The sequence below is a fragment of the Calonectris borealis genome, chromosome 5, assembly GCF_964195595.1.
Source record: "Calonectris borealis chromosome 5, bCalBor7.hap1.2, whole genome shotgun sequence".
Classification (NCBI taxonomy): Eukaryota; Metazoa; Chordata; class Aves; order Procellariiformes; family Procellariidae; genus Calonectris; species Calonectris borealis.
This window is the reverse complement of record NC_134316.1, coordinates 3378794-3397161: the sequence shown is the minus strand read 5'-3', so window position 1 is coordinate 3397161 and position 18368 is coordinate 3378794. Positions and strand designations below refer to the sequence as shown.

The window sequence follows — 18368 nt, the reverse complement described above, 5'->3', positions numbered from 1 at the left end:
TTTGCCTTGGCTTAAAGACTTGCCAGGCTAACTAGTCACAGGAAGAAAAAACAAACGGAACCGTTTGCTGCCGTGATTCACCTCGCTCTTGCGCCTTTATTCCCCTCACGTGTGGTCATCTTGCCCTTCTGTGTCCCGTGTGAGCCAGGCGTGGGGAGAGCTGGGCAGCGGGTGCTTCTCCTCATCTCACCCTTCCACGCGTGTTCTCCCTCTTGAGCCCTGTTTCTTTGTCTCCGCTCCACCACCTCTCCTGCTCTCCCTCGTTTTTCACCCTTCTTTTCCTATTTGCACAGTGCAAGTATTATCTAATCTCCTCCGGAGAAGCTGTTGAGTGTGTTATTTGCTTTTATAATTACCTCACCAGTTCCCTTTCTGCCAGGCTTTTCAGATGAGCCGTGTGCTGCCATTCCTTGAGTTCAGCAGGTTAGTCCTGTAAAAAGGTGTGCTGAGGACATCTTTTTCCCATATTTATGGCCTCGTTATTCTCCTAACACCTCCCCTGATTTTTAATGTAATTTCAATGATTATCTGGTTTACAGAGAAATGACTCTGACAGTCTTCATTGTCTCCAAATTTAAGGTTTGGCGTTTTTTTTCTTTTAAGCGGTATGTATCTTTGCTTTTTGCCATTTATTTTTTCTTACCGCATTTCCATGTCTGTTCACTTAAAATATAATCTCAAAGCTCACTCTGCAGCTCCAAACTCTGCTGGCCTGTGTTGCTCGTGAATTAATTTTTATTTTTAGATCTTCTAAAGACCTAATTGAAAAGTTACTGGCCTGTTTGAATAATTCAGCCTACCGGAGTGAGTGGTTCTTCTTGGGAAGGGTGTGATGTAAAAAATGGGGAGAGGGAGCCTGCGGGTGCTGGGTTCAGAGCCCAGAGCAGGTCTCAGCTCTGGGGGTGATGTGTTGGAGAGTTGGGGGAGAATTAGAAGCTGTTACACTAAAGTAAGGTACGTGCACCTCAATCTCCCCACCGGCTGTGGTGTTTTCTTTCCATATCACGGGGCAGAGGCTGTGCCCAGCTCATTCAGGGTTTATCTCAATTTAAACAAGGCATTTTATATGGATGGATAAAATCCAAATACTTAATTTTCCATCTGTTTTTAAGATTAAAATATATGTGCTTGTGTATGTATAATACACACAGTTTCTCCTTGACTCTGTATAAAAGGACACAACTGGAGGGAGGAGATTGAGTGTGTTTGGGTAGAAAAGCAGAGGCTGCGAAGATGTTGCGAGAAATGAAATATGAGGTGTAGATGAGAGTAGATACAGCAGAAGTGAGGCATGGTAGGGAAGAGCCAGCAGGAGAAACTACCGGCGGGTGGCTCTTTGAGGAAACCCATCCGTGCGGTCATTAGCAGAAGCCCGAAATCGCTGTGGCGGGGGTAGGATGCAGGCAGGGACCGAGCCCCGTGCTCGCTGCGATCCACCAGTCCCTTCCACCAGCTGCCATCGAGATGTATTGCATGCCACAGCTTCTTGCAGAAAAAGACGTGAGGGATGGTGGCTGCGTTTGATTTACAATTTATCCAGCATCTGCGCATCAGCTTAGTAGCGTTTGTGCCATTATCAATGTGCTTTTTCTGTCTGCACCATGCAGACTTCCCAGTAGATCTTAGGATCGTCTTCAATGCTGTTTCAGAATGCAGATCCCTGCCTGCACCACCCATAGCAAATCTCTGTTAATTCGCCCTCCCCTCGGCTAGAATATACTAGAGGAGAATAGTAGTTAAATAGCTAAAGATGGAAAAAAAATTGTATTTACACTGAAGTGGTGGTGTAAGATGGGTGTTTAATCACGCCTGTGCACAGTCACTTAACAGCAGTCGGTGTTTTTGAGGTCAGACAGCGGACGGGTGATCTGCACCTGAGGTGCTTTTTGTAGCTTGGCTGCTGTGTTCTGAGAATATTGCGCTAACCATGCATCAAATGTTTAGAATCGCAGTGAAAAAGCTAAAATGCTGTATGTAGATAAATAATTAAGTTCTCTTTTGCTTAAGAGACTACTTCATATTGTTCCTTTGTCAGCATTTATTAGTTTGATTTAAGAAAGACGGGCCATCTAGAAATGGCTGTACTGGAAATAAAGTTAGAAATTAGTGTAGTTATTTTTAAAAAGTTGACAGTGCATTTTTATTTGGGATATCTCTTCAAGTATTTAAGTCTTTGTGGATCTTTCTAAAGAATTATGCTGTAATTATGCTGGAAAATCGGGAATATCAAAGCCGTCATCTTTCACTGAATAAGAGCATCACAGGCCTTTAAGTTACTACATCTGGTTCCGCTCTTCCTCTGGAGCATCACCTGGATGAGGGATTAAAAATGCCTTTGGAGCAGATGCTTTACGTTTCTAATGGGCACTCTTATCTTCAGAAGAGAAAAGATAAGGAATAAAAACCCAACCTAAAAAGAGACATTTGTCGGATTCATTTTTTTCCTCCTTCCTGGCTCTCAGCACCTCGGTACGGGGCAAGCCTTTGCTGCTTTGTCAGTGATGTGTTTTCATCACCTTGAACACGGTGCATGGAAATACTGACAAGTGTTGGCAAGACCGTAACCAGCCTGTGATAGTAAATATTTAATTTTTATGTTCTAATTATTTTTCTTGCTCCCAAATTTATATGCTTTGTTCCTCAAGTAAACAAACAGCCTTGCAAAGTTTTCCTTGTCCGCTGATCTGGTATAACTGTTTTTACGAGGCAAGTAAGATATAAATAATTTCTAAGTTGAAATCAGTTGCTGTGGGAAAAGGAGAATGAGTAGGTTCTGTTGCAAACAGTTTACAAATTTAACATGCAATTTATTAAGCTATCCTGTTAGCATAGTAAGCTTAGAAATGTTACATTATCACGCTAACAGATTTTGTAGTGGCATTTTTTAAATTAGAAACTTCTTGTTCTGAAATCTCAGGTAATATTGGAATTCTGTTTTCTGAAAATGTAGTTGTTTTGAATATAAGTAAGAAGTGGGATAATGTCATCTAGTCTTTCAGGAATGTGAATTTATATGTTTGTGATGGTATATGCTGTCTAAAGACTCGATGTGCATGTCATGGGTTTGGGGTTTTTCTGTTGGGTTTTTTTTATGAACAATCGCTTGTTTTGCACATGTGCTTACTGTGGAACAACTGGAGCTTTCTGAATGTGTTTTGACTACCACAATACATGTATTATGTAAAAATACATTTAGGTAGGATAGCCAAATTGCTGGTTTGTCTCATTAGTACAGGCTAAAAAGAAGTTACTTGCAATTTTGATTCTAGTATTTTTTTCCTCAGCTTTTGGTTATTCCAGGTACAACCCTTTGACCATTGCTTTTATACCCAGGACTTTTGAATTTCCCCAAGTCCAGATATTATTGATATTCAGACTTCATGCCAGTCATGCAGTTCAAAATTAAGCTTGCCATTATATTAGTTCTAAAAATTAAGATCAGTTTCTTTCTAGTCCTAATACTGTAACGAAGAGGAGCAAGGGAAGGAGCAGTTTAGGAACTCCCATCTAAAATAAAAGCATGTCCCCCAGAAAGGCCTTAAGGCCATGTTTAAATGCCACGCTTATGGGACTCAGACCTGTTATTTCATTTCTATTCCTTGGAACAGCTCATGAAGGAATAATCCTATGTGAATGACCCAGTAAAAATAGTTAGTCCTGCTAGTCTTCATCTCCCTCTTCAGTGACTTCCAGCAGTCCGCTTGGGTTGTTTCAGAGATAAAATAGGTAAAAAAATCTGGTTTCTCTGATACCTTCTGCTCAGAGTTCTTGCAGCAGAGCTGTTGCTGGTTAGTGCAACACGTTGTGGGTTTAAGTATTTTGACCCTTAAAGGAAGCAGTTACAAGTCAGATCAAAATTTAGTCCTGTGTTAGCTATGGTGTATTATTCCATGCCAGCTAATACAATTGTGCTCAAATATTTCAGTCTGAACCTGAAATCAGTGAGTGTACCTTCCGTAAGAAACATGTTCTCAGTAATTCCTCCTGCTTTTTTCCGTACATTCAGTGTTTTATCAGTCTCTCCTTGCTTTTCCAGTCCTTTTGGTCAGGGTTTAGGTGAATACTGTGAAGACTAAGTGTTCTCTCCTTGATACAGCAGCTAATTTGATCAGCCAGTGCACGGCTTTTATAACTGTCTTTTTGTTTTGCTGTGAAAAACAGTGTCTTGCTATGAAATTGTTTTTTCTCAGTAACAGCACTTATGTCAAAATAGCTTCTCTTAAAGCCAGGGAGTGCATGAGTACCTCTGGGACCTTTCTGTGGTGCTGCAGGCAGCATCATTTCGAATGGAAGCTGATTTCTAAATCCTCTGGGAAGAGTGGTCTCAACCAAGAAATGTTGGGCTTCATTGTGGGTTTCGCTCCTTTCGAAGCAAAACTGACTCCAGTGCTTATGTTTGTGTTCATTGTGTGAAGCTGAGATTCTCTGCCAGTGTTTGAAGAGGGCTGTGTGCTCCTCTGCTTGTCCTCAACCTTGTTAGATGTCCACGTGCTCTTGAGAAAGCTGAGGAAAGCATGAGCTGTTCAGACCTGTGAACTGAAGTTAGTTACGAGTGAAATAATTTTCTTTGTGGCAGTGATATCTGTTTTTAAAATGAGTGACGCTCGTGAGAGGAGGAGAATGGCTGCGATCTGATCCAGCAAGTGGGAGTTCCCCCTCTTCTCTTAAGGGGAGCACAGCTTCCCTTTCTCACCTTCTTACAGCTCTTGTTCTTGTCATTTCTGTGGAGCATCATTAAGGGTTCACTGTGGGGGAAGTATCATTTCATCTTATTTCCTAGTTAGCTAGCTAATGCATTTGCTGTAGTAGTGCTCGTATAAGAGAGACGTGGCGGGACCTTAACTCGACTCTTCCTGGTTTTCCATTGTTTTGTGAATTAAACTCTCACGTTCAGGAAGAATATGAAATGCACTGACTGTTGTTGAAAGCCTGCAGTCTTCAGTAAATGTTTTCAAGGAGTGGTTTTGATTTTCTTGAGGGTTTTTTTTTTGTTTGTTTCTTTCAGTTGTACCTGGTACACGTCAGCTGTGCAACAGTTACAAGAAGCAGAGATACTCAGGTTTGAGGTGCAGAAAACTAAATGATACAGGGCTGTACAAAAACCCTGTAACAAAACTGGACAGCTGGATTAGAAGCAGAATGTGTATTCCCTTCTCTCTCAGTGTACAACTGCCTTATTAACATGTTTCTTCACCTGTGCTTTTCGAGGAAGGATGCCAGTGCAGAATTAAGCACTAGAAATGCACATTGTTGCCTGGGAGGGCATCTGTCCTGGGTGGGTGCCGCATAGGAGCCCCCATGATTGGCAGTCTCTTCACCACCGCTGTGTAATACCTTGATTATCAACTCCAATACAATCAGCACCAGTGTATGTTTTCACATTTTCGGTGTGCGTCCCCCTTCCCGCTGCCCTGAGACATTCCAGTTCCCGTCGTTGGTACGTGTCGTCCCTGTCTGTGCTCCCCCGTCTTTGAGCAGTGCGTTGGTAGACTTTCCATCCAAGTCATCATCTCTGCTTCTGGGATGCTGAAGGTGCACGGCAGCAGCCCCTTCTACTGGTCCCCTCCGTGGATCTTCACTTTTTCTCCCTACCTGTTGGTCGTCCTGGCTCTTCCTCTCTTCTCGTGTGTAGGCGTGGGGGCAAAGCGCAGTCCTGTTCCCCCAGTTCTTTCAGGCCTTGGCACGGCAGGAGGTGGAGCAGCCAGTGGTTCCTTGCGGTGGCTCTGGCTCCTGGGCAGCTCTGCCCACCTTCCTCTGCGGCCGGCAGGGAAGGAAGCCGGCCAGACACCTTACTTCCTTCTTGGTCTTGTTTTTGCACGACTTACAAAAGCCTTCAGGGCCGCAAATTGAGTGCCCCCAAGGTATTGCTATGAAATTATTAGTTACTTAATTTGGAGGAAACCCTCAAAGCCCCCCAGTGTTTGTGGACTCGCCCATTGTCTTTGGAGGGAGGAGCGCCTGTGTTTCAGAGGATCGGAATTGACCCAAAGATGTTACTGGCTTTCCCCGAGAAACTACCTATGCGTTTGTTGTGTGTTTGAAACCACGTACAGAATGCCAGTGTAAGTATGCAAGATTACTTTTTTGAGGTGATTAACGTGTAATTTGTATGGGGAGAGTAGGGAATTTCCCTGGATTGTATTACTTACGAATCTTTTGGCTATAGTTTAAGATCTAGTTAGCGCTTTCCTGATTGAGAGGCTGCCAGGGAAAACTGAGTATATAGAGTAACTCTTGAGTGTGCTTTATTTTTAAGGTGGGGTTGTTGTTTGGTTTGGGGGGATTTTTAGTAGGAAAACAGCTATGTTGGACCAGGGTGAGTTAGTTGTGGCCCTTTAGCTTGTGTGGGCACATGCTGAGGTTGCCTGTTTCAGGTTGTCTGGTCTAGCTTAGCCTTGGAAATGAAAGCAGTGATTAATCTGGGTGAAGTGAGATAAAAGGCATTATCCTGCCTTGCGTTAGAGGGAGGTGGAAGTCAGCTTTTCTCACAGCGCATTTCCTAGTCTTGACACTTGTATTTTGACTCATGCTTTTCCTTAGGTCTCCCTCTCTGTTGGAAGTATTTCATATCTGTCTCTCATGCCTCAGACAGCGTTTCATGTTCAAGTTAGTTTTCTGGTTCTGAGGCATCTCAAAGAGTTGTTCCAGCCCTCCTCCAGTGTCATGGCTGTGGCTTTTTATTGCCACAGTTCTTAACAGTGCATTAATTCAGTTCCCTGCCAGACTGGTTAGTTCTCTTATCCTGGTGTCCTTGCTTATTAAGTCTTTTCCTCTGGTGGGTCCATGTTCCTCCTCTGTTCACAGTCACCCAGTACTCATTAGTAGGGTTAGTAACATAACTGTATGTTACTCATTCTGTGGATGAATACCTGCAGAATTACACACAGTGATTGTTTTCACTGCATTGTGGGCAGAAATCTGCCTTGGCTTGAAATTTCTTCCCCACCATAAAGGCTAAACACTTAGTTTTTAATTGAATAGAGGCACCAACTTTGCAGGAGTAGGACTTGCCATCTTAACTACATGGGAAAACTTGTGGGAAATTACTGGAAGCATGCAAATTTGCAGCACTGCGGTACAGAGGTACTCTGCTTTTTTCCGATTTGTCCTTCTGTACAGTTTTAAATGGGAAAAAAAACTAATTCTTTTAATTCTTTTGGACAGGTTCAGCAACAGGTTCATCCAAACCTTTCAGCAAAAGAAGATTCCCTCTATTACATTGAAGAGTTGATACTTCAGCTGCTAAACAAACTATGCATTGCTCAGCCACGGACTGTCCAAGACGTAGAGGTAAGACTAGATACCGGAAAACTAAGTGCTTGCTTGCAGAATCACTAAGAGGACCGAAGATATTTTGAGCAGTGCAGGTTGAAGTTAAAGCAAGGTGAATCCAAAGAGCAGAGCTTGTTAATACTGCTTTTCTAAAAGATTATATAGCATTCAGATTTCACAAAGCAAGCTTAATTGGAAACTTGTTTTCCTATACAGGGCTTCAGAATAGAGATGGTGGGAATTTTCTTACAGCATTATTTTTATAAATGCAGAATACTTTGAAGGATTTTCTGCAGCTCAAATGCACCTCGGACTTAAGAATGTAAGGACGTTGCAAATTTTCCTACTCTTTGACATAAATATACAGAAGAAAAGTAAATATTGGAATGAAAGGTTACTGTTGTGAGGCCTGGATTGTGCAGCTGAGGGAATAGAGTTGTGTGTTCCTGGAACTTTATTGAACTCACTGAGGCTCTTGTATTACTGCAGCTGTCTGCTTTTGTGTCATCAGTTGCAAAATGAGGGCTTTAATGGAGTGCGCTTCAGTATACAGTCTAGAGGGAGAAAGTGCTTTCATGTAGCTGAGGCCCATTATAGCTTTGTAGAGTATTAATTTGACATCAATCTATATGTCTAGGATTTTCAGCCTAAAACAAAATGAAGTCCTCGTCTAATATTCTATATGTGTGTCATGGAGATAAAGAATATATATATATTTTTACAAAAAATTGGCCTGAGGGGTTTTAGATTCTTATTAGATGCAGCAATCGCCCTTTATTCAACATCAAGTTAATTCATTAATTATTAATTTTGGTTTATGATTAATGTATTTTGTAATACTGATGCATAAAGATTACAGTTTGACTAAATAAAAGCAAAACTTAATAGTCCCTTAATAGCTCTCAGAATTGTTACTACCTTGAGTCTGGATTTGAACTTTAGATGTGGAGCTGAGAAATACCATGTTCTTTCTCCAGTTCCCAGCTGATCAAACCCTCCAGCGCACAGGACAGTTTGAGATAGCACTGATTATTCTACACACCAACTCCATAGCTTTCTGCTTCTGAGTCATGAGATGGTAAAATTACCCCGTGTACATATGAATTAATAATTTTCATTGGGTATGCTCCACAAATTACTGTGTGCAAAACTGCACACAATACAGACAGCCTTCTGGGATAACTGACAACTCTCCGAATTGTGGTTACGAATATCACAGCAGACACTAAATCCTGTGTATTGTATTTTAAATATACCTGGCATTTTATAGCTGTGAATAATAAAACATTGTTGCGCTTGGCAATATAACAGTTATTTAATTTAAAAACCCAGACTTAGGTCTAAATAGTGGTAATGGGTTCCCCAAAATGTTACTGTTCTGTAGGTCAATACATTCAGACTCTTCCAGAGCAGGGAAAGTAGAATTCAGTTTTGTGTTACAGGTTGTTGGTGAGATTGCGCTGCCAGCAGGCATCTGAGATCCACGAATGAAGGCTTTTGGCTCTGCTCCTCGGCTGTTCTTAGCTGTTAAGAGAAAACATGAGAGCTGTCATCTCTGAAGTTTATCATGCAGATATTTACATAACAGCCTGGCATTAATGGAGCTATTTGTGCATAATATTATACTTAAGTATTTGCAAGATCAAGGTCTAAAATCTCAAATTATAAAGGTTTTATAAATAGAACAGGCCCTTCGAATTGTTCCCAACAAAACACTGGGAACCAGTGTTCTGGTCCGAGTGCAAAAAACATGTGTTACTGGTGAAGCGCACTGTTAAGTTGAAGGACAGCTGAATGCCACGTTACCTCCACTTTGCGGGCGATCTCCTGGTAGAGTCTCAAGGGAAGTTCGTTTTGGTGAACCAGCCTAGAGCTTCAGGCTGCTGTCCAAGAAGAAAGGTCACCGTGTGTTTACCTGGCACAGACAGCTGACGCAGAAAGTTGAGCGTTAAATGGCCATGTGCAAATATTTAAAAGCTGCCTCTAAGAAGACCTCAGGCCTCCTGTTAAATTTCAGAATATGTGCAAAAATCTTTTTATCAAAGGGACACATAGATTTCACCATTTTTCTTGGATCATTCTTCAGCTCATCTATAAAACCTCTCCTTTAAGGGTTATCACCCATCCAGGCCTCATTGTGGCCCAGGTTACAGGTCCAAAGCAGAGGTTGGGCGCGGCACCGCGGCTCACTTGCCTTTTGTGTTCGTTATGGGATCGCTATCTAACTTTAAAAAAATCTGTGTTTTCCAAAATCACTGAAGAAGCAGTCATCGGAGTTCAGTTTAGACTCGTTCTTTCAGCGTTTAATTCCCCAGTTCACAGGGGCGGCAGCGGGAAGCCTGGAGAACTTCATGGAAAGCAGGACTGGGGTCTTGCAGGTGTTTAGGGGGCTGCTGAAGTGTGGGACTGCTGCCCAAAGCAGCTTGTTCTGTTGCGGCGGTCATCTCGCCTGTTCCTATAGGAGCTGTTGAAATGTGAATCTATATAAAAATGACCTGAAATTACATACAGTTTACCATGGTAGGTGGGGGCTGTAAACTGCAGCCGCTGTGACTGGCCATGCAGCGGGGAAGATGCTCCTGTGTGGGCTTGTGGAGCCCAAAGTGTTACAGGCAGCCTTTCTCATGAATCGCAGCCCTCCTCCTAGTTAGAAGATCCTGCACTTGTTTTTTCATTTCTGCCATAAACTTGATCTGGTACAGGACAAGTTACACTCTGGACTTCTATGAAATAGGAACAATACCGACTTGTTTTTTTCATTTAGACTGTAAACAGTTTAGTACTTCCTGATGTTGTTTATATTTTGGGCTCCTGGTCTCAGCTGAGGTTTCTTGCTGCTCTTGTGATGAAAGATCATAGAGCAGGAGTTGTTTTAGGAGGTTTGAAGGAGTTCTTCATGCTTAGGGAAGGGAGGTTGTTTGGAATTATTGAAAAGAGTGAAGCTGAGTTGGGTAGGAAGGAGAGAACAGTTAGGAAAATGTGTTGCAAACACTGAGGAGGAGGATAATTGTCTATACTGCAGGGGAAGTAATTTGCCGTTTTGGTTTTTTTAAACTTCTCTTTGATTACTGCGGTTAATCTAAGTGCACCCTTTATGTTTGGACAGGAGCGCGTTCAAAAGACATTTCCTCATCCAATAGACAAGTGGGCGATTGCTGATGCGCAGTCTGCTATAGAGAAACGAAAAAGAAGAAACCCTCTCCTGCTACCTGTGGACAAAATACATCCTTTATTAAAGGTACTTAAACCAACAACCTGATGACTGCTGCTTCTGCCCACCACACACCCCCAGCTGTATTATTGCCCTCCAGCATAACCTTTAAAGTATTTCTTTAATTTGTGTGAAATTAGGTAAGTTTCTCATGTTGGCTGAAAGAGTAAAGTCACCATAGAACAGGATGAATATATTGTAGTATGTAATAAATGTAGATACCTAAATTCATGATGTTCTACACATTAGTGTGTTAATGTATTACTCTACTTTGAAATATGACTAGTTAGTTTTTAACATAAATAAAACTCAAACAAACTCAAATACCTTACCTACTTCAGTAGCACTGTTTTGATGCCTTTATTTGTTTCAAAATGCTGCAGGAGCCAAAATAGAAGAGAGAACAAGTAGATCCTGTTCCTTGTATACTCTCAACTAAGATGTGTATCAATGTCCTTTCAGTTACTGTTGAATGTCACTGATGCCTTGGTTTTAAAATCAATAGATCTGCAAAGGTGTAACAAAAGACCAAATACAAACTTTATTGTTGGTGGGTTTTCAGGAGGAGACTGGCCATCTCTGTTCTTAGATGTCATGTTACTTATAACAGGTATAGAGCTCCTTGCTTACAGTCAGGTTTTAGTGTCACACAGTAAGCATGTATTCATACCGTGCCCCTGTAGAGTTGTGTTTTTTTAGTGATAAAACAGTACTCTGATTTTCAGATCAGTGTTTAATCACTTTTAAATCAGTATATTTAGATTCAGGCTGATTCAAACACTTCTCTTTTTTGGTATTTCTCTTTTCTATTGATTTTGCTTTTTGTTCGTAGCTTAAAAAATGCTTTTCTCTAGTGGTGGCATTGTTGCACCAGAGTTTCCAGCTGCATTCAAGCATAAGCAGAAATTAAAGCACTTTTTCAGGTGTAGTCACTGTGTTCTTATATACAATGTCTCAGTTTGTGACAGTTAATGAGAGGGGAAGAGATGATAGGAAAGAAAACAGCACTAAATAAGATCTTCCTAGACAACACTGGCTTGCTTTTATGAAGTCTGGTTTAGAAGTGTACGGACATAGGCACAGAATCTGATTTTTAGAAGATGCATCAAAATATGATAAGAACAAGACTACCTTATTCAAATGCATGAACTTACCTGGGTTTATTCTTGATGGTCCTGTCACAAATCAGAAGCCATGTAGTGCATGCTCTGCAGAACATGGAGCACGTATCCCAAGAAGAATGTGCAACGTTCAGACTTTAATTATTAAAGTTTAATTACTTTATGTGATGCAAGAATGCAGATAGCTTAGTTGTTCAGCCAAATGTAAAGGATGGACTAAAATGGGTCGCAGTACATAACAGGTTGAACATGGAGTCTGTAGTTTCATGAAAGACAACTGTTTCCGTCAAGAACAATTCAAAACGAAGCATGCTCTTTTCTGAAGAGTTCAGATTAGGGCCAGAGTCCTGCAGTAAGCACAGATACAGACTAAAATTTAAGTACAAGAGTGGTTCCAGTGAAGTCCCTTTGTTGGAGGAACCCTATTTATAGGACTGTGATTTTTAGAGGAAGGATTATTGAAAGTTCTGTAGTTTTTCATCTGTCAGTATATGGCAAAATAGCACAAGTAAGTATTTGCAAGGATTTCCTTTGAGGCGGCTGATCAAATTTCCATTTGATATCCTTTGCCCTGCCTGTTACATTACTGTAAATTATCAACACAGACAAGATCAATTTCAGTAGAAAACTCAGTGTATTAGTTGTCATTCTGAATGAATTTCTGGAATAAATAGCATTTTTTTTCTCTTGTTTTCAATTTGCAGGAGGTCCTAGGTTATAAAGTAGATTACCATGTTTCTCTGTATATTGTGGCTGTCTTAGAATACATCTCAGCTGACATTTTAAAGCTGGCTGGAAACTATGTTTTCAATATACGACACTTTGAGATCTCCCAGCAGGACATTAAAGTATCAATGTGTGCTGATAAGGTAAGGAGTTGGGATTAAAATAGTCTTCTGGACAGATACAAAGGTAGATGCTAGAAGTGTGTGGGGTTTTTTTGTTTTGGTTTGGTTTTTGTTTGTTTGTTTTTTTTTTTAGACGATATATCCAAAGTAGGATAGGAGGGAGAGGCTGGTCTTATTCAAATGCAGAAGCTTCTCTCCTTATTCATGTCAGACCTGTCACAGTAAAGACTTAAGTTTAAGTTAAGCCTGTTAAGTTCTGGAACAGTAGTAGTACTTACAAAACAATGTAAGGACAGAAAACTATGTTGTCGTTTATTTCTCAGCTGTGTTACTGTCCTCTTGATGTCGCTTTGTCATGACAGCTCTTTCCTTCTTTATAATACAGAAAAGACATTTAGTTTTCATCCCCATAAAAATGAGAAACATTTTTGTTTAATTTTATTTTTATCAGGAGAGTTTTGTCAAAGGCTTATGCAAGATGCCTTGTTTTCGAAGTTGGTTCTGCATGAATTGTAACTTGTTTTCTAGGTCGTACTAACTTATAAAGGGGAAAAAGGCTTGGCATCTCATCCAGCCTTCTGCTGCCAAAGTTTAAATATTACTCCCTTGTGAAAGTGATCACAGAAACTATTGTATTAAAAACTCAAAGGATTTCTCTGAACGCATTGAAATAGCTGAGCTTGAGCCAAGTGTAAAAATCAGGCTTGCATGTAATTTTTTAAATTTCTTTGCTAGGTTTTGATGGATATGTTTGATCAGGATGACATTGGTTTGGTTTCTCTCTGTGAAGACGAGCCCTCTTCTTCTGGGGAACTCAACTACTATGACCTAGTGAGAAACGAAATTGCAGAAGAAAGGCAATATCTGCGGGAGTTGAATCTGATAATAAAAGTATTTCGGGAAGCTTTCCTATCAAACAGAAAATTGTTCACACCTAATGTAAGTCCTTTAATAGGTTATTGATGTGTAATGCTAGTTGCTCCATTAGCAGCCATAACATATCAATATTACATTCACTGCATTGGAGGTAAAATTAAATTTGATTTATTGTATGTCAGTGCATAATGAGTGTTGACTGTATATGAAACAAAATGGAGGAATTGCCATTAATAGTATGAAGAGTGCCGGTCTCAGAGTGAAGCTTAATGGACACGATTCCCTGTCGGATGCCAGCAATAGCTGGAGTCCTGTGGTCATGTAGGTAATAGTTACACTTTTGCTTAACACAAAAATTAACAGTTATCTACCTGCATGTACAGTGAATGCAGATGAATGCTCGAATTGACATTTGAAGTCTACCCCAGGGCACCCCTACTGCAGAAACTACAGGAAAAACAACCCTCGGCTCTGGATTCTCTAGTGTGTGACTGACTGTGAAGGGAATCTCTATTTGATAAATGATAGAAATATTTAATTGAAATTGTACGTGTGGCAAATTCTGTTTTCAGGATGCTGGAGTCTAAAAAGGAAGCACAGCTCTTGTAAGAGAAGAGTAATAATGAGAGATTAGTGAATCCTTCCTGTGGGAGGAAGGAGAAGGGGACCAGGCCAGCAGAACCTGAACTGGGATTTGTAGGTGATACCAGCAGGTTAAAAAGAGAGGCAGCAGGAGACGTTGCCATTACAGCTGGGTGTGGAGGTTCCTCAGCAGCTGATAGGATATTGGAGAATTGTGCAAATGTGGGGACAGAATTCAAACAAAGATGATGGGAGGAGAAGGGAGCGATATTTTGGAGCTGAGGAGTATTCTTTTGTTATATGGGAATGGGTATGAGAAATTTCGAGATTGCTTGTTCCCACGAAGAGATTGCCATGGTCTTGGCGCTGGCAGGAGGTCAAGCAAGCTCTGCAGTGTTAGGTTGGGGCAGAGAAGGCTTCCGAGAAGTGTGTTTCAGAGGGGTCAGAAGAAGAATGCAGGTCACTGGAAGGGGCTGCCTAGTTGGGTGTCTTTGCAGCATGTGGATTTGAAAAATCTGAAAGTAGAATGTGGAAAAGGAAGCTGCCGATTCCTCCTCTGTACCCAGGTAGTATTCTGCTAAAGTAGCCAAGTAGCTGCTTTAGTTTTACCTGTGGTTTAGAGGATCTGACCTTGGGGCTGCTTTGAATTGCCTCCTTCCTGTTGTGTTCTGAGACAAGATCAGCAGAGGGGAAAATAACAGCTGTGAATTGTGGCTGACAGGGCCGGGCTGTCGAGGTTTAACCCCAGCCGGCAGCTCAGCCCCACCCAGCCGCTCGCTCACTCCCCCCCGGTGGGATGGGGGAGAGAATCCGAAGAGCAAAAGTGATAAAACTTGTGGGTTGAGATGAAGACAGTCTAATAGGGAAAGGAAAAGCTGCACGCGCAAGCAAAGCACAACAAGGAATTCATTCCCTGCTTCCCATCGGCAGGCAGGTGTTCAGCCATCTCCAGGACAGCAGGGCTCCATCACGCGTAACGGTGACTTGGGAAGACAAACGCCATCGCTCCAAACGTCCCCCCTTCCTTCTTCCCCCAGGTCTATACACTGAGCATGACGCCATATGGTATGGGATATCCCTTGGGTCAGTTGGGGTCAGCTGTCCCAGCCGTGTCCCCTCCCAACTCCTTGTGCACCCCAGCCTCCTCGCTGGTGGGGTGGCGTGGGGAGCAGAAAAGGCCTCCACTCTGTGTCAGCGCTGCTCAGCAGGAACGAAAACATCCCTGTGTTATCAACACTGTTTTCAGCACAAATCCGAAACATAGCCCCATACTAGCGTCTGTGAAGAAAATTAACTCTATCCCAGCCAAAACCAGCACACAGGCGTTTCTGTCCAAAGCACTGAACAGCCTGTACCGGGACTGCCGCTGCTCCGGCCTGGAGGGATGGTGTGCTTTCTTTCACTGGGGTGAGAATTGTGCAAGGCTGGATGTGCCCAGACAAGCCCGCAGAGCTGGGAAAACCACGTAATTTAACTGTCTTCCTAGCTTTTTGTTGGCTCCTCTCCATTTACCTCTTGGTTCAAACTTCACGAAAAGTTCTCCGATATTTACATAAGCAAAATAAATTATTCTAAACACTACTAAGATACCTTTTATGTTTGCAGGATATCGATGTGATATTTAGCAACATTTCAGATATTCATGAGTTGACAGTGAAGCTTTTAGGATTGATTGAGGATACTGTTGAAATGACTGATGAAAGTAGTCCTCATCCGCTGGCTGGCAGCTGCTTTGAGGATCTTGCAGAGGTACAGTGTTTTGTTGGGTTTTGTTTTTTAAAATCACTGATTGTTTTATTTTCTTAGTAAACTCTTGGTCATGAGTCTGATATCTCCAATAAATTTGCAGCTGTAAAAAGTCCTTTTAATAAGCTCTGAACAGAGATCCTACCTACTTGTTCTTTAGTAGGTAAGCTCAAGTGTGTTTTCTAACTGTCACAGAAACGGTATCAAGCAGGTAAGCACAAAACTAAAATCTTATTTCAAAGTGGGGATTAATTGCTACGATCCTGTAAGGATGTGGATTTGAAAAGTAATTACCTGGGATTGCTTACCGAAAGAAGGTGGTGCTTCGATTTTTGTAGGCATTGGTGTCAGGCGCAGGGCTACCCAAAAATCGTAGCTGTTGGACGTAGATCTGCAAGATGAGTGACTTGCATTACTCTGGACAGTGAGCTAACTCAAACAAAATGTGTTCTTAACTCAGGCAGATGCATTGTATGTGTCTGGAATGGGAAATGTCTCTGCAAAGCAGTAACTCTGGGAAGGGATGAAGTGTCAAAACAGACGTGCAACTGAACAGAAGCTCACTGTTCAGTATTGTAGGAAAAGTGCTATTGATACCCATTGACCTATAAAATAGATATTAAAGAGTAGGAATAAGGGAAGATGCTGCACATGGATTTGGTGTGGCTCATACTGAAACATTATAAGTTATTTTGTTTTTTTTTTAAATGGGCATTGAAATACTGCAAGGACTACAGAAGAGAGTCACAAAAGGAAAGTTTTTGAGAAAGTGCTTTACAGTGAGATAGAGCTCAGTTTAGTCAAAATGGAATAGGTATATAGGTACCTTCATGGCCTGAAAATAGAGTACAAAATGACTCCGGAATTCAGCAGAGAGGACGCACTGCAAAAAAGCAGTATCTGAAAGGCAAGAGGACAGTCCAGCTTAGAAATACACCACACCTTTTTAATTGTCAGGGGAGCTAACTCTTGGAACAAGTTACCAAGGTGGGTGTGGAGTTTTTGGTATCTTTGGACACGTTTAAATTGAGTCTGCTTTTTCTTGAGCGGTGTATTGAGCCCAGTTTTCTGAACCAAAACGTAAGGGTAATCATGTAAACCATGTGGACTGTATCACAGAGGAGTCAAATGAGATGTTCTGGCCTGAGGGAGAGAGAAAATATCTGAGATGAACCACATGGTGAATGTGAAGTTTATGCTTTTTATCTTAAAATTACGATGTTTATAAAGAAAATGACAACCAATAATACTTCCATTTCATTTTTATGTATATTTAGTTTTTAAAATCTGAGGACTGCATGAACACACCAGTACCGTTAGGAAAACAGTTACATTTTTGTGGGTGTGAAGAACAGGGGTCCTTCAGCCCATGTGCCACTCATTTACGAACGTACCATAAAGATAAAGTTTTGCTGGCGTTACTTCAATATGTATTCCTACATATCAGTAGGGAAGTCCAGTTGACTAGGTCTTAGCTTTTAAGATGGTAAAGCATAATTGCTTATATAATGATAAGGAGAGGCATTTGAACAAGGAATTAAAGTAAGTGGCTATTCTATTAAAATTGAAGTAAAGACTTGAAATTTGAAATAGTACAGCACTATCCTGGAAAACGTACATACCTCAGTTTATTGCAAAAGCTACTCTTGGGCATCCTGTGCTTTAAGGGAAACAAATGCTTTTCAATGAGTAAAAATATCACTTGATTTTCATTAACTGAAAAACTTAAGAGATGAAGAACAGACTGTTCTTCAAGCCTTCTTTTTATGCAGGGAGTAAGTTTGAATTTAATAATTCAGTTAATATGGAGCAAGACCTATTTAATAACTAGGCTGTTTATTTGATCATCTCACATGTTGAGATCATCTTTCTGTGAGTATTTGTAAAAGGGATCATTAAAGAGAGATATGAAAGTGAAGTGTTTATTTGCTCTGCCTATCATACTGCCAGGCTTGTTCGCTTAGTGTTTCCATTATAAAGGTCCTTCAACTTATTTGGAAGGATAATTAAAAACAAACAACCCTTGCAAGCTGGAATCTTCCTGTTTTGTCTGTTTTTCTGCATCAGTTCTCTGGAAGGTTTAAACATAAATATTGTGGTGTTTCTGAGATGAGGAAGTATGGGGAACATAAAACAGTTTTTCCTGGTGTGGAGGAAATGAAAAAAACTTGATGCCTGACACGTATGCGTGGGAGATGGATATTTGTTAATATGCTGGTAAAAAAATTTTAGTTGGTGGTAACTTCTACAATTCTAACGACTACAATGTGTTTTAATGATTGCCTTAGATAATCTCTTTAGTGATGTTCAGCTAGCGGCAGGAGAACCTCAGAACGGAGGGCAGGGTGTCTTTGTGCCTAGTTTGAAGTGGTCTTCAGAAGGCAGCTAGTAAAGTGAGGTTCTTATCAGCAGATTGTTAAATTTGTTATGCTGGTATTTGCGTTTCCATAGAAGAAGTTTTAGATATCCACAAAGCAAAAAAGGTGGAAACCAGTGTTCTATAGCAAAAGGGGCTGAAACGTACAAACGCCAATCCAGAACTGTATGCTGCATTAAGATAACTTATATGGGCATCAAGTTAACGTCTCCATATTTCAGTAACTTTTCCAATATTGCAAGTGTAAAAACTTTTTTTTTTTTAAATTACCATCTTGGGGAAGACAGCTAATGCAGTTTGTTTCAATCTTGTGTACAAAAAACAAACCCAAAAAC

General features: G+C 41.0%; 1 protein-coding gene across 7 annotated transcripts in view; it reads left to right on the top strand.

The window, feature by feature from the left end:
• SOS2 (SOS Ras/Rho guanine nucleotide exchange factor 2) overlaps positions 1-18368 on the top strand; it is a 55947-nt gene that overhangs the window by 6054 nt on the left and 31525 nt on the right. For 3 of the 7 annotated variants that reach the window (XM_075150700.1, XM_075150699.1, XM_075150698.1), the window contains exons 2-6: positions 7165-7290; positions 10379-10510; positions 12309-12473; positions 13188-13391; positions 15516-15659. In XM_075150700.1, the coding sequence (XP_075006801.1) occupies positions 7165-7290; positions 10379-10510; positions 12309-12473; positions 13188-13391; positions 15516-15659 (771 nt within the window). Of the gene's footprint in view, positions 1-7164; positions 7291-10378; positions 10624-10975; positions 11094-12308; positions 12474-13187; positions 13392-15515; positions 15660-18368 lie in introns of those variants that run through there. The other 4 variants (XM_075150705.1, XM_075150702.1, XM_075150703.1 and 1 more) reach the window with 4 other exon arrangements.